General features: G+C 43.3%; 1 protein-coding gene across 1 annotated transcript in view; it reads left to right on the top strand.

The window, feature by feature from the left end:
• The window catches only part of Faxc (failed axon connections homolog, metaxin like GST domain containing), a 61,723-nt gene that overhangs the window by 15,287 nt on the left and 32,740 nt on the right, over window positions 1-13,696 (top strand). Inside the window, exon 3 of the mRNA XM_032905212.1 lies at window positions 2,720-2,916. Coding sequence (XP_032761103.1) covers window positions 2,720-2,916 — 197 coding nt within the window. The remainder of the gene's footprint in view (window positions 1-2,719; window positions 2,917-13,696) is intronic.

Genomic DNA, 13,696 nt, shown 5'->3' with positions numbered 1-13,696 from the left:
TTCTTTGGCTTTTACTTCATTGTTCTCAATAACCTTGGATAGACCTTCTGTCACCAGAGATTAGATTACATTTTCTAGAGTTTTTGAAAGGAAGGATGGATGAAAGTCAAGAAAGAAAGAAGAAAGAAAGAAAGAAAAGGAGAAAGAAAGGGAGAAAGAAAGGGAGAAAGAAAGGAAGAATTTACAGTATACTTCTTTTGTATGTGTGTTGGCCTGAAACTCAACAGAAATCTGTCTGCTTCTGCCTCTCTAGTGCTGGAATTAAAGGTGCACAGCCCCATGCCCAGCACATGTGCCTCTGTCTTTGTGTGCCATGTGGGACCATAGACTGATGTTGGTATTTTTTATCTTTATCTTATTGCTTTCTATCTTAATGTTTGAGCATGGTTTCTTACTGACCTTGGAGCTTATCTTAGTTACTGCTTTACTGCTATGAAGAGACACTAAGATGGAGGCAACTTATAAGGAAAGCATTTAATTGGGACCTTGCTTGTGGTTTCAGAGGGTTAGTTCTTAATCATCCTGGCAGGAAGCAGGTAGACATGGTACTGGAGCAGTAGCTGAGAGCTTTATGTTCTGATCCCTAGGTAGGAGAGAGAGGGGAGGGAATGAGGGAGGGGCAGAGAGAGAGGACAGAGTGGGGGGACACAGAGAGGGGAGACAGAGACACACACACACACATGAGAGGGAGAGGGAGAGGAAAGGGAGAGGGAGAGGGAGAGGGAGAGGGAGAGGGAGAGGGAGAGGGAAAGCCTGGGTCTAGCAGGCTTTAGAAACCTCAAAGCCCATCCCCAATGGCAGACTTTCTCCAACAAAGCCATATCACCCAACTTTTCTCAAACTGGCAGCCAAGCATTCAAACACAGAAACCTGTTGGGGGACAGTATTGTTCACACAACCACAGAGCTCATTACTTTGTCTAGGCTGGATGGCCAGTAAGTCCCAATCTTCTGCCTGTCTCTACTCCCCCACTGATGAGATTACAGATGCCTGTTTCACTTCTGGCTTTTAGTGTAGAGACTGTGGTTTGAATTTTGGTTTTCACTCTTGAAAAGCAAGCACTTTACTGACTGTGGTATCCTCCAACCATATATGGCCAGTCAGAACCGAACTTGGGTCCTCTGGAAGAGCACTACATGCTATTAACCACATAGCCATCTCTCCGGCCCAGACTTTTGTTTACATGTCTTTGCATGGCTGTATGCTTTCTTACTCTTGGGTAAATACTTAGGAGTGAAATGGCTTGATTAGAAGAAGGTTGAGGGGCTGGAGAGATGGCTCAGTGGTTGAGAGCACTGACTGTTCTTCCAGAAGTCCTGAGTTCAATTCCCAGAAACTACATAGTGACTTACAACCATCTATAATGGGATCTCATTCCCTCTTTTGGTGTGTCTGAAGATAGCTACAGTGTACTCATATAAATAACAAATACATCTTGAAAAAAAAAGAACAAATGAAGAAAGTTGTAGGGGCTGGAGAGACATTAGTTAATAGAAGGAGGCTCTTTTAGAGGATCCTGGTTCAGTTCCTCACACCACAGGATGGCTCACCACTGTATTTCTAGTTCCAGAGGATCTAATGACCCCTCTGGCTCCACTGTCACCCGACTGGCCCATGGTACAGATATACATTGGAGGCAAACACTTATATACATAAAATAATAAAATGCATTTTTAAAAAGAGAAGAGTGGTGTACGTTTAACTTAAGACAGTGTTAGATCGCTTTAAAGTGGTTGGCCATTTAACAACCCCACCATGGTTTTGAGTATCAATTGGCCTCTGAGGGGCCATCGTTTGCATTATACAATAGTGTTTGTATATTGTATAAAGAAGAGTTTTTGACAATCAGATTGATTTAGTGTGTGGTCTGCGAGTCAGTGGATACCATTCTAACATTAATTTTAAATGATTTTATTTATTGAGAAAAGTGATTGAGGACAGAATTTTCCAGAATCCCTCCATTCATGTGGTCCCTGTCTTTTTGCACATTGGAGAACAAATGTCATTGTAATTTTCAATTGTATAACTTGATCTGTACACCTTCTTTCTGATATCTTCTGAGATACTTCTACCGTGCTTATAGATCAAAACAGAGCTTGTCTGAACAGGTTCTGCCCACTACCACTAGGACTAGCCATTAACTCTGGGCTGAAACCCAGGAACCTGCTGAATTAATTTCCTTTAGGAGACACTGCAGTTGAGTCTGTTGTGTATTCTTTGTTTTTAACCTCAGTATGATAGATAATTTAGGGGATCTCTTACTTGCTCTGTAGTGACAATAAGCATTCAGATGCAACATACTGGATTTCAAAGGAGTTCTTTGGTTAATAAATTGGTGCAATCTTCTTTGTGGTTTATCTTCAGTTTTTTTTTTCTTTTTGTGGCTAGTTTTACACACTGTAGCTACACTTGTCCACTTCAAGCTTACCCCTTTCTTCTCCCACTCCTTGACTCACAGTTCCCCTTCCTTTCCTAGTTTAGATAGAATTTGAGCCCATGACAGAACCTATGGGCACAAATTAATACTTTACTGTTCAGTAAAAGGCCCCCTCCCCCTTTTAGAGTAATGATCTTAAAGAGTCAGTGTGCTGAGTTCATTTGAGCACTGGGGTTGGAATGGTTGTTTCTGTTAATCAGTGACATTTATACACATTGCTTTCTCTCTCTCTCTCTCTCTCTCTCTCTCTCTCTCTCTCTCTCTCAAAAATGCTCTATTTAGAACTATTTTGGTGGAAAACTCTCTGCTCAAGGGAAAATGCCTTGGATTGAATATAATAATGAAAAAGTGTCTGGCACAGAATTCATAATCGACTTTCTGGAAGAGAAACTTGGAGTGAACTTAAACAAAAACCTTGGCCCCCATGAAAGAGCTGTCTCAAGAGCTGTGACCAAGATGGTGGAAGAGCACTTTTACTGGTGAGTCCTTGCTGTGTCTCCCCCACCCCCACCCCTACCCCACAGGCACTGCCCAGCCAGCCCAAGTTTACTCATGGTCTCAAAAGTTGTCTGTTAAGTTTATCACCTTTCTCAAAGGTTTTATTAAAAAACAAACAAAAAAACAAACAAACAACAAAACCAAAAGAAAGCCCTTTGATTTAGGGCCATAGTTCTGCCTGTTGTCTCTAAGAATCTAGATAAGGACTCCACAGTCACAATCACACAACTATACCAATAAACCTGGCAGTTTGCAAGCAGACGTCATTTCAGTAAAACTATTATGCACACTGAAACTTGGATTTTATTTATAATAACATAATCTTCCTTTGATCTTTTCCCAACCACATAAACATGAACAACTTTTACACCCTATGTGTTGCAATTTCCTGGATTTTAGTGAGGGACATATATCAATTTTTGGGACTTATCAGCACAAACTGCTGAATAAATGTGAATCAGATGCTGAGCAGTACTGGCATACACCCTTAATCCCACACTCAGGAGGCAGAGAGACGCGGATCTCTGAGTTTGAGGCAAATCTGGTCTACAGATCGAGTTCCAGGACAGCTAGGGCTACACAGAGAAACCCTGTCTCTAAAAACAAAAACAAAACAAAAAAAAAAAAAAAAAAAAAAAAAAAAAAAAAAAAAAAAAAGGAAAGTGCATGAGACACCAGAGGAAGACATGAAAGGCTAAGTAGAGATATAATTCCTCTGTAGAATAAGGTAGACATTTGTGAGATGATGTCACCTTTCCTTAGATAATATTCTGCCCTGGTTGCTGCATTTCTAGTTCACAGTCCCCAAGTTTGAAGCGGTACACAGTTGGGTTGACCAGTTGTTCTGTTTTGTTTTGGTGGTAACAAGTTGCTGCATTTGAGTTGATCACATCTGCTTAGTTTTGCTTTGTAAACCTATATGTTTTGTGGGCTTTCCTGTCTTCGGCTATTGTTCAGCACATCTTCCCCTGTCTCTATGCTCCTAGAGTTGACAGGAAGTTTCTTCCGATTAGTTGCTGACTTTACTTTGTCTCAAATACTTAATTAGAAATCCTTAGTCCCACTTTATTGGCATTGCTGTTTCTTGGTCAGTTGCTGATCCAGGAGCTTTTACTGACCACTTAATGGAGGCCATCTTCTCATGGGATTCACCGTGTGATCCTTCCTCCCTGACTCACTGCTTCATCCTCCACCCTCTTTCTAAGTAGCAAACTGGGTGTTTCTTTGTCTCTGTTCCTATGCTTGTCTCTTGTACTCTGTCTTGCGACTCACCAGCACTCCACATCCTCTCCTCACCTCACTATCGAGATGGAGGGCTGCCCAAGGGCATGCCTTGTTGGAGAGTGTGGAGCGGTCAGTGTGTGAGAGAGCAGACTCAGTGTTTGAAGGAGCCTGGTCCTTTCCATGAAATGCTGATGGAGATGCCAGGCCTCTGCTTTGTCACAGTGGACACTAGGCCGTGTGACTGTCTGGCTCACTTGGCTTCTGGGAAAGGCTGTGCAAAGGATCCATCTCATTCATTTGCCAGGTTTCAGACACAGCTCCGAAGCAGCAGAGGGAAATGAAGAAGCTGCCCTGTGCCCCTGACCCTCAGGCCACCTTTGATTGTGTTCACTCTACCCGCTTTGAGAGATGGGGTGCCTGTCACAAGGATGTGGACAGCTAAATGTCAGCTTTCTAGAAAGCTGCAGAACTTATGTTTTCCACTCATATTGTGGCTGTATCTCTTACAGTTTTGTACTAGCTCAGAAATACATGTACATACACATATAGATATATATGTAAAATATAAATGTTTGGATTCGGTGAAATACCCAGTTCTCAGATATTAGGCCTTTTGGTCAGGGACCTGCATCATTTTCTATAACTTTACCTCCTGGTAGAAACTCACAGACAACTCTTTTCTGCCCTTGTCTTCACTAACCCTCAGCTAATAGGGAGGCTGTGGATGTGAGAGGGAGCAGGGGAAGATCATGAACTTCCAAAAGCTTACTGCATTTGGGGTGTACATACCCTCTTTGTTTCCTCTAACTCACTTTCTATTAGAAAAAAAAGGGAGGCATTTTGAGATACATTTTTATCTCTAGTACCAAAGGGAAAACAATCCCTTGTTCTGTTTCTTTTCTGCCCTCTGGCAGAGACTCCCCCACACCCACCAGGGGGTTTATACCCCCACTCTCACAAGGAAAGGTCCAAGGCAGCGACATTCTCCTACCCTTCTGTTCTTCCGGTCCCAGAGAGCGGACTGACCTCACCGCATGGGAGTTGTCTATGAGATTCTCTTACATGCTGACAAGCATCGAGCTCTGAGGTTGCGATGGTACTTACGCAGGAAGGAGCAGAGGCGTGTCAACCCTCCGTGCTTAACGCATTTATCTGAGGATCTGAGGTTTTTCAGGTACATTTCATTTTGGCCTGAAACTTTAAAACTGCTTGGGTACAGTTTTCTGTGAGACAGAGGTGACAGGATGCTGTCACTACCACGGAACATGACATAATTTCGAAGCTTTGTTTTATGTCCACTCAGATAAGCGCACTCAGCTGTAAAGTAGTTTTTCTTGCATTTGAAATCTATATAATTATATCCCATGTGCACTACAAGAGCTATTATTGAAGATGAAGAAGTCTGTTTTTTTTTTTCCTTATCTTCTTTGTTTTGTTCCGAGTGCTTAAGTTAGATCTAATGCTTGGGAACTGGATTTCTCAGACACAGAATCAAATTACCAAAATGAAATTGATTTTCTAACGATGTTGTTTCTTCAGTGGTGCATACTGCCCTCCCATGGCCATCAGTGAAAACCTCAGATTCTAACACTATAGAATAAGTGCAACACTCAACATTTCCCACACAAATCTGCTTCTAGGTTGCACATAATTTATACTTTTAAGCTTCATCTTTCTGAGTGCTGGCATTTGAACTTGGAGACCTTGTGTGTGCTAGGTAAGCACAGCAGCATGGAAACCTATCCCCACCTGAACGTGGCTTTTGATGTAGTTTTAGTGTCTGAGGGAGATGGGGAACTTTCCTTAGCTGGCTTACCAGATGTGTAAAAGCCATGTGACAACCTGACCGTGATGGCTGATTACAACATTACAGAACCATTCCACGGTTTTCCTTCTTTATCCAGTCTTAGCTGTAGGGGGAGTTCCTGTTTGGAAAGTTTGTGAAATTTGATGATACTTGAAGAAGTACATCATAAGTTCCTACACCTTTAAATAGAATCAATAAAGACAACAAGGGTAAAGCCTCACGTAGAAAGAGGTGGTTTTTGAGATAGGGTCTCACTCTGTAATCTTGACTAGCTGGGAACTCATAGAGACCCACACAGCTCTGCCTTCTGAGTGCTGGAACTAACAGGTGAGCCACCATGCTTGTCAGTGAAAGGCGTTCTTCTGACTTGGGAGGTCCTGCTCTGAGGCTCAACAGTTTCGTTTATGCCTTGGGCCTGACTTTATGTTAGGTTATGGTGAAAAATATTTTCATCAAAACGTCAGCAATAAGGGACTGAAGATATACAGCTCAGAGGTTGAGTGCCTAACTTAGCAGGCATAAGGTATTGGGTTTGATTCAGTACTAAAACCAAACTAAACCAAACTAAACCCAAGACCAGCTGTCTCTATTTGAGACAGGATCCTGTTCTGTAGTCCTGTGAGTTATGTAAACTCACCTCCTTCTGCCTGTTTCCTGGGTGCTGGGATTACAGCCATGGGCCACGATGCTTGGCCCTTTGCCTATTTTCTAGGTTTCCTTTAGAAGTGTTAGCACAGGCTTTAAATCTTTAAATCTTTGGCCCAATTTATGTAGGAGAGATTAGACACATTAGTTGTGACAAGAAAATGGATATTTGAACTTTCTGAAATAGATTGTCACATGATAAATCACTTTAATTGCTTATCCTAGTCTGTTTTCCCAGTTGGCCCTTCCTGCTGACACCACTTAATAATTCATGACTCCCTGTGCACTGGGCTTCTTCCCAGTGAAGATAAAGGGGCTGTGAACTGCTAAAGAGATGAGTGGCCTTCACTTCATCCTCCTCCATGGATCCTTCTCTGCAGTTTTCTTTTCTTTTCTTTTTTTAATTTTTTTCCCTCCATCTTTATTAACTTGGGTATTTCTTATTTACATTTCAATTGTTATTCCCTTTCCAAGTTTCTGGGCCAACATCCCCAATCCCTTCCCTCCCTTCTATATGGGTGTTCCCTCCCATCTTCCCCATTACCGCCCTCCCTCAACAATCACGTTCACTGGGTGTTCAGTCTTGGCAGGACCCAGGGCTTCCCCTTCCACTGGTGCTCTTACTAGGCTATTCATTGCTACCTATGAGGTTGGAGCCCAGGGTCAGTCCATGTATAGTCTTTGGGTAGTAGCTTAGCCCCTGGAAGCTGGTTGGTTGGCATTGTTGTTCATATGGGGTCTCAAGACCCTTTAAGCTCTTTCAGTTCTTTCTCTGATTCCTTCAACGGGGGTCCCATTCTCAGTTCAGTGGTTTGCTGCTGGCATTCGGTTTCTCTTAGGAGAGATCTACATCCGGTTCCTGTCAGCCTGCACTTCTTTGCTTCATCCATCTTATCTAGTTTGGTGGCTGTATATGTATGGGCCACATGTGGGGCAGGCTCTGAATGGGTGTTTCTTCTGCCTCTGTTCTAAACTTTGCCTCCCTATTCCCTCCCAAGGGAATTCTTCTTCCCCTTTTAAAGAAGGAGTGAAGCATTCGCATTTTGATCATCCTTTTTGAGTTTCATGTGTTCTGTGCATCTATGGTAATTCGAGCATTTGGGCTAATATCCACTTATCAATAAGTGCATACCATGTGTGTTTTTCTGTGATTGGGTTACCTCACTCAGGATATTTTCTAGTTCCATCCATTTGCCTGTGAATTTCATAAAGTCATTGTTTTTGATAGCTGAGTAGTATTCCATTGTGTAGATGTACCACATTTTCTGTATCCATTCCTCTGTCGAAGGGCATCTGGGTTCTTTCTAGCTTCTGGCTATTATAAATAAGGCTGCTGTGAACGTAGTGGAGCATGTGTCTTTGTTATATGTTGGGGCATCTTTTGGGTATATGCCCAAGAGAAGTATAGCTGGGTCCTCAGGTAGTTCAATCTCCAATTTTCTGAGGAACCTCAGACTGATTTCCAGAATGGTTGTACCAGTCTGCAATCCCACCTGCAATGGAGTAGTGTTCCTCTTTCTCCACATCCTTGCCAGCATCTGCTGTCGCTGGAGTTTTTGATCTTAGCCATTCTGACTGGTGTGAGGTGGAATCTCAGGGTTGTTTTGATTTGCATTTCCCTTATGACTAAAGATGTTGAACATTTCTTTAGGTGTTTCTCAGCCATTCGGCATTCCTCAGCTGTGAATTCTTTGTTTAGCTCTGAACCCATTTTTTAAATAGGGTTATTTGTCTCCCTGCAGTGTAACTTTGTGAGTTCTTTGTATATTTTGGATATAAGCCCTCTATCAGTTGTAGGATTGGTAAAGATCTTTTCCCAATTTGTTGGTTGCCATTTTGTCCTAACAACAGTGTCCTTTGCCTTACAGAAGCTTTGCAGTTTTATGAGATCCCATTTGTCGATTCTTGATCTTAGAGCATAAGCCACTGGTGTTTTGTTCAGGAAATTTTCCCCAGTGCCCATGTGTTCGAGATTCTTCCCTGCCTTTTCTTCTATTAGTTTGAGTGTATCTGGTTTGATGTGGAGGTCCTTGATCCACTTGGACTTAAGCTTTGTACAGGGTGATAAGAATGGATCGATCTGCATTCTTCTACATGCTGACCTCTAGTTGAACCAGCACCATTTGCTGAAAATGCTATCTTTTTTCCATTGGATGGTTTTGGCTCCTTTGTCAAAAATCAAGTGCCCATAGGTGTGTGGGCTCATTTCTGGGTCTTCAATTCTATTCCATTGGTCTATCTGTCTGTCTCTGTATGAATACCATGCAGTTTTTATCACTATTGCTCTGTAATACTGCTTGAGTTCAGGGATAGTGATTCCCCCGGAAGTCTTTTTATTATAGAGGATAGTTTTAGCTCTCCTGGGTTTTTCTCTGCAGTTTTCTAAGTACATGCTGTCCCTTAGAAACATCACAGAGCCAGCACTGACTCAGTATAAACCTGGTTTCCATTCAATCATCAAGTCCCTCTTAGCAAGTGAAGCGAATGCCAGATAGTGAACAGACACCATGCCCCTACCCTTACGTGGCTCTCAGGCTGGAGAGCCTTTATGAGAATCCTTCCTTAAGCTTTGCCATTGTTGGGGAAGAGTTTGAGGCTGAGGGAAGGCAGTAAGCACCTACCAGAGAGATGAAGGCAAGGGTCCCAGAGGAAGAGTAGTGTGATAGAGACAACTGGAGTGGCAGGTGAAGGAGGTAATTCTAAGGCCAATTAGGATGTTCAGGTAGACAGCAGTGCCTGCAAACACATGAAACCGAGAAAGAGGTGTTTGGGGAGTGTCTTAGTCTGTTCAGGCTCCTGTAACTGAATAGCAGTCTGGGCAGTTTAGAAGTTTATATCTCACTAGACGGGGAAACTAGTAAACCCAAGGCCAAGGTTTTAGCAGATTCATTGTTTAATGAGGTCCTGTTTCCTGGTCCACAGATAGCTATCATCATACAGTAAGGTCACATAACAGAAAGGATACAGAAACTCTATGGGGTCAGTTTTATAAGGGCAGTAATCTTACCCTTAAGGGCTCTGTCTTCATGACTTAAGTACACTAAAGGCCTTGCTTCATAATACCACTTGGTTTCAGTACAAGACATTTGGGAACATGGACGTCCAGTCTGTAATTGGAAATGGAGGATCATGCCCTTCCTCACAGCTAACATACAGTTTATACGAGGCCATACTGAGAGATGGAGACTGGGAAGGGCCAGAATACGGTGAGGGTTCTGGGTTTCTGACATTGCCATACTATGTAATCTACAAATATGTTCTAGCCATCCTGGCATTCACATGGCCTGCAAGCACACCTGGGTGGAAACCATGAAGAACGTCTCCTGGGTTCCTGAAAAATGACTTTTGGGGGTCTGGCTTATGAGGCAATGCAATCCAATATTGGTAATGTACTTTGCATTCCCTGAAGCTCTCCCATTTGGGACTCATGAGTCTGAGGATGGAGGTCTGGGTTAGGTATAGATTTGGGAGTTACTTTGAACTCCTGGGTATGAACGAGATCACCTTATGACCGTAGATTTAGAAGGTAGGAAACTAGAAGAAAAACTGATAAAATTCTTTCAGAACACGAGAAAGGTGGGAGGGAAAACAGCCATTGTAGGCAAAAGGCAAGTTCCAAGAGAGGCTAATAGTGTTGAATGCTGCAGCGTTCATGAGACTAAGTTGCATGGAGCAAGTTGCTGACCTTTGGCCTACATGAGAGTTGTTTGGGCGGAGTGATGGGGTGGAACCTCTCATTGTTTCTGCAATCCTGATTGAGAGGTCTATCCTTGGCTGTAATGACATGGAAACGTGCACAATATCATGTCCCCTGCCTGCCATAGCTGAGGTAAGAGTTTGTAATTCCCACATTTGTTATCTTTTGACACTTTGCTAGATTCGATCCCCAAAGAGCCCCGAGGTCCTTATTTGATGCTGGTTTGTAATATTTGGGAACAGTAGAGAAGTAAAGAAATCAGATGCAGATCAGGGGCTTGGGAGACATTCAGTCACTAAAGCGCTTTCGAGGCCTTGCAGGTATGGGACCTGAGTTTGATTTCACATGTGCTGAGTGTTGGTGTTAACGAGATGGCTTAGCAGTTAAGAGTGCTTGCTGTTCTTCCAGAGGGCCTGACTTCTGCTCCTAGGGTCCATGGCAGGGCATATGAGCACATGGAGTGTACTACCCAACTCCGAAAAAAAATAAATAAATAAAGCCAAGTGCAAGTGTGGCAGAGTACACTTGTAATCCCAGTGCTGGGAAGGCTGGGGCAGGCATGGCTCAGGGGGGGGCTCACTGGCCAGCCAGCCTAGCCGCACTTGGCAAGTTCTAGGTCAGTAGTGACCAGGCCTGAAAAAAAGTTGTGTGTAGAACCTGAGGAACCATCATACTCTGGTGCATGCATGTGCTCATGTGTCCTTATAACACATGCACTTGTATACATAATGAACGTGTGTATGGACACATACATAGACACAGACACGCACATGCACACACACACACACACACACACACACACACACACACACACACACACACAGAGCACACAATGGGGAAGAGAGAAAGACCAGTTTACAAGGCTACTTATAGCTGCAGAGTTCAGAATGAGTGCAGTTCGTCTCTTGTGCCCGTGTTCACGCTGCTACTGCAGGTTGAGAACCTTACATCGTTCACTTTCTGCCATCACTGCTGAGCTGTGTGGCGCAGGTGGTCGCCTCTCCTACAACCTGCCACTCTACCTTCTGCACATCCCCATATCCATATTTCCTGCTCTGGGGCCATAACAGATGTCATCCTGAGGCAGGAAGCTTATCCTCTCTGTAGCCCTCTGTTCTTTGTAAGACCCGCCTTCCTTCTATCTTAGGCAATGAGGCGTCTCTCCTCCCTTCCGTAGCACCTACCAGCACTTTCTTACCTTCTAATGTGCCTTTGAATTATGAATTTTCTAATTGTCCCCATTCTAGAAATTTCCTTAATCTCATTTCCCCTTGCAGTTTTAAAGCCCACTAACATGTCCCTGCCTACCAGTTTGATCTCCATGTAGAGTTTAAACTTGTCTCTTGAGTTTTCTGCTTTCTGAACATCTTCTGTCTTTGGAACCTTCAAGTGCATCTGGCCCACCTCCCTTTCATTCCTCGAACCCATTCCACCCTGTGTGGTCCAGCACTTATTAGTGAAATCCACTCAGATGCTTAGCCTGAGAGAAAGCAGCCACTTTCCCGGAATGCCCACCGGTTACTGCACTCCTCTGCCTAGAATCTCTCCATGTACCGTGCGGCACCTATCTGCCATGGTATACAGTACCTCCTTTCTTGTCTGTTTCCCTCACCCTGTCTTCCTGCCAGCCTCCTTACCGTAGGTCTGAAACCTTCCAGCACTTAGTCTTTACTTTGGGAATTAGAATGATTCAGCCTGGCTTCAGATCTCCAGGGATTGGCTCCGTGGGGCCCACCCATCCCAGGTCTTTAAGCTTCCTCACATACATCCTAGAGCCCAGCTACACTCCTGGAATTCTTGCAGGTCCAGGCAGACAGTGTCGTCAGGCAGGTGCCTCCTGAGCTCCTTCTTGTGCATCCCGCAGTTATGCACAGGATCCAACTGGGTGACACCACACTTCTTCTCATGTGAACTTGCCAGCTTAAAGTCACAAGTGCCTCCTTTTTATGCTTTAGGTACCTCTGGTATGCGATTATTACTTGTTTATGCTCAGTTTAGATTAATGTTTCCCCCTAAGGCTTTCCTGATGATCAAAGGATATGTAGCCTCCTTTGTTGTGAGTTTAAATAATGTGCAATGAGAATCACGGTGCTCGTTATTTAACGGAATATGAAAACCACTAGTAGATTATTGCAGATATAAAAAAGCTCTCGCAGGGTAGCACTGCCATTTACATAGGATTCAGTGCAATGGATGTGAGATAGTTTACCTCAAAAGACCCATCACATGCCCTGCCCATGTCAGATATGGTCGCGAGGTACTTTTGCTATTCTCAGCGAAACTCATTTCTTCACTTTGCAGTTTTGAGAGACTTATGAAAGAGACACATACAGAGAACTCTTTACAAGATTTGTAGAATTTCTTTTGAAAAGATGACACGGAAGAGTTAAATATGGCTGTAGTGTGGAGAGTGCTTTTAAATTAGGGCTTTTTAGTAAAAATCCAAGAATGATTAGAAACTATACTCTCTCTCTCTCTCTCTCTCTCTCTCTCTCTCTCTCTCTCTCTCTCGGAGAGGATCTCAATAGAGCATAACTATATAAAATCCTTAAAATTCCAGGGCTGTGTGTGTGTGTGTGTGTGTGTGTGTGTGTGTGTGTGTGTGTGTGTGTAGAGAATAGGACCTGGCACATGTTGGCAAATCTTACACCACCATGCACCCCAGCATTTGTTTTCTTCCTAATGTGTAAAATAACATTTCTCCGTAGCTACAATTTACTATCACCCTGTGTGTTTTTAATAATAATAATAGTATCTTTTACCTTTTGATATTTAAGAGGTCATTACTACATATCAGCCCACACCAGGGGATAATGATCAATACATTTTTTTATTATAAAGAGAAGTTAAAATATTTCATGTGTATATTTTCACATTCTTCTCAGAGGAAAACCCTTAACTGTGTATCTAATAACATGGTTAGCTATAAAACCACTTTTGAGATGGTGCAGGTTTCTCAAACCAAGTAAGGAAAAGTACAGGCGTTGCCTCCAACAGGATACTTACCATCTGCATGTGTTGTGTGGGAACTCGGGATGGTGAGATGGCCACAAGCGCCACCCAGTGGGAGAGCGACTCCGCAGTTCCTTGGGCGAATTCTTAAAATCCTTGGAAACAGCCTGAGCGAGAGAGTTGATTTTCTGGAGAGCAAATAATTTGCATATTATCCGCATATTATTTATGGCCTATAGACAGACACACAGGCAGGTGTACCTGCGCCTTAACCTCTGTCCAAAGGGCAAAAGGATGTCTTAAAAAATAACTCCACCACGGGGTTGGGGATTTAGCTCAGCGGTAGAGCGCTTGCCTAGCGAGCGCAAGGCCCTGGGTTCGGTCCCCAGCTCCGAAAAAGAAAAAAGAGAAAAAAAAAAATAACTCCACCTTTTCC

Source organism: Rattus rattus, chromosome 1 (genome assembly GCF_011064425.1).
Source record: "Rattus rattus isolate New Zealand chromosome 1, Rrattus_CSIRO_v1, whole genome shotgun sequence".
NCBI lineage: Eukaryota > Metazoa > Chordata > Mammalia > Rodentia > Muridae > Rattus > Rattus rattus.
The sequence above is the reverse complement of the archived record's forward strand: the minus strand, read 5'-3'. Positions and strand labels throughout refer to the sequence as shown.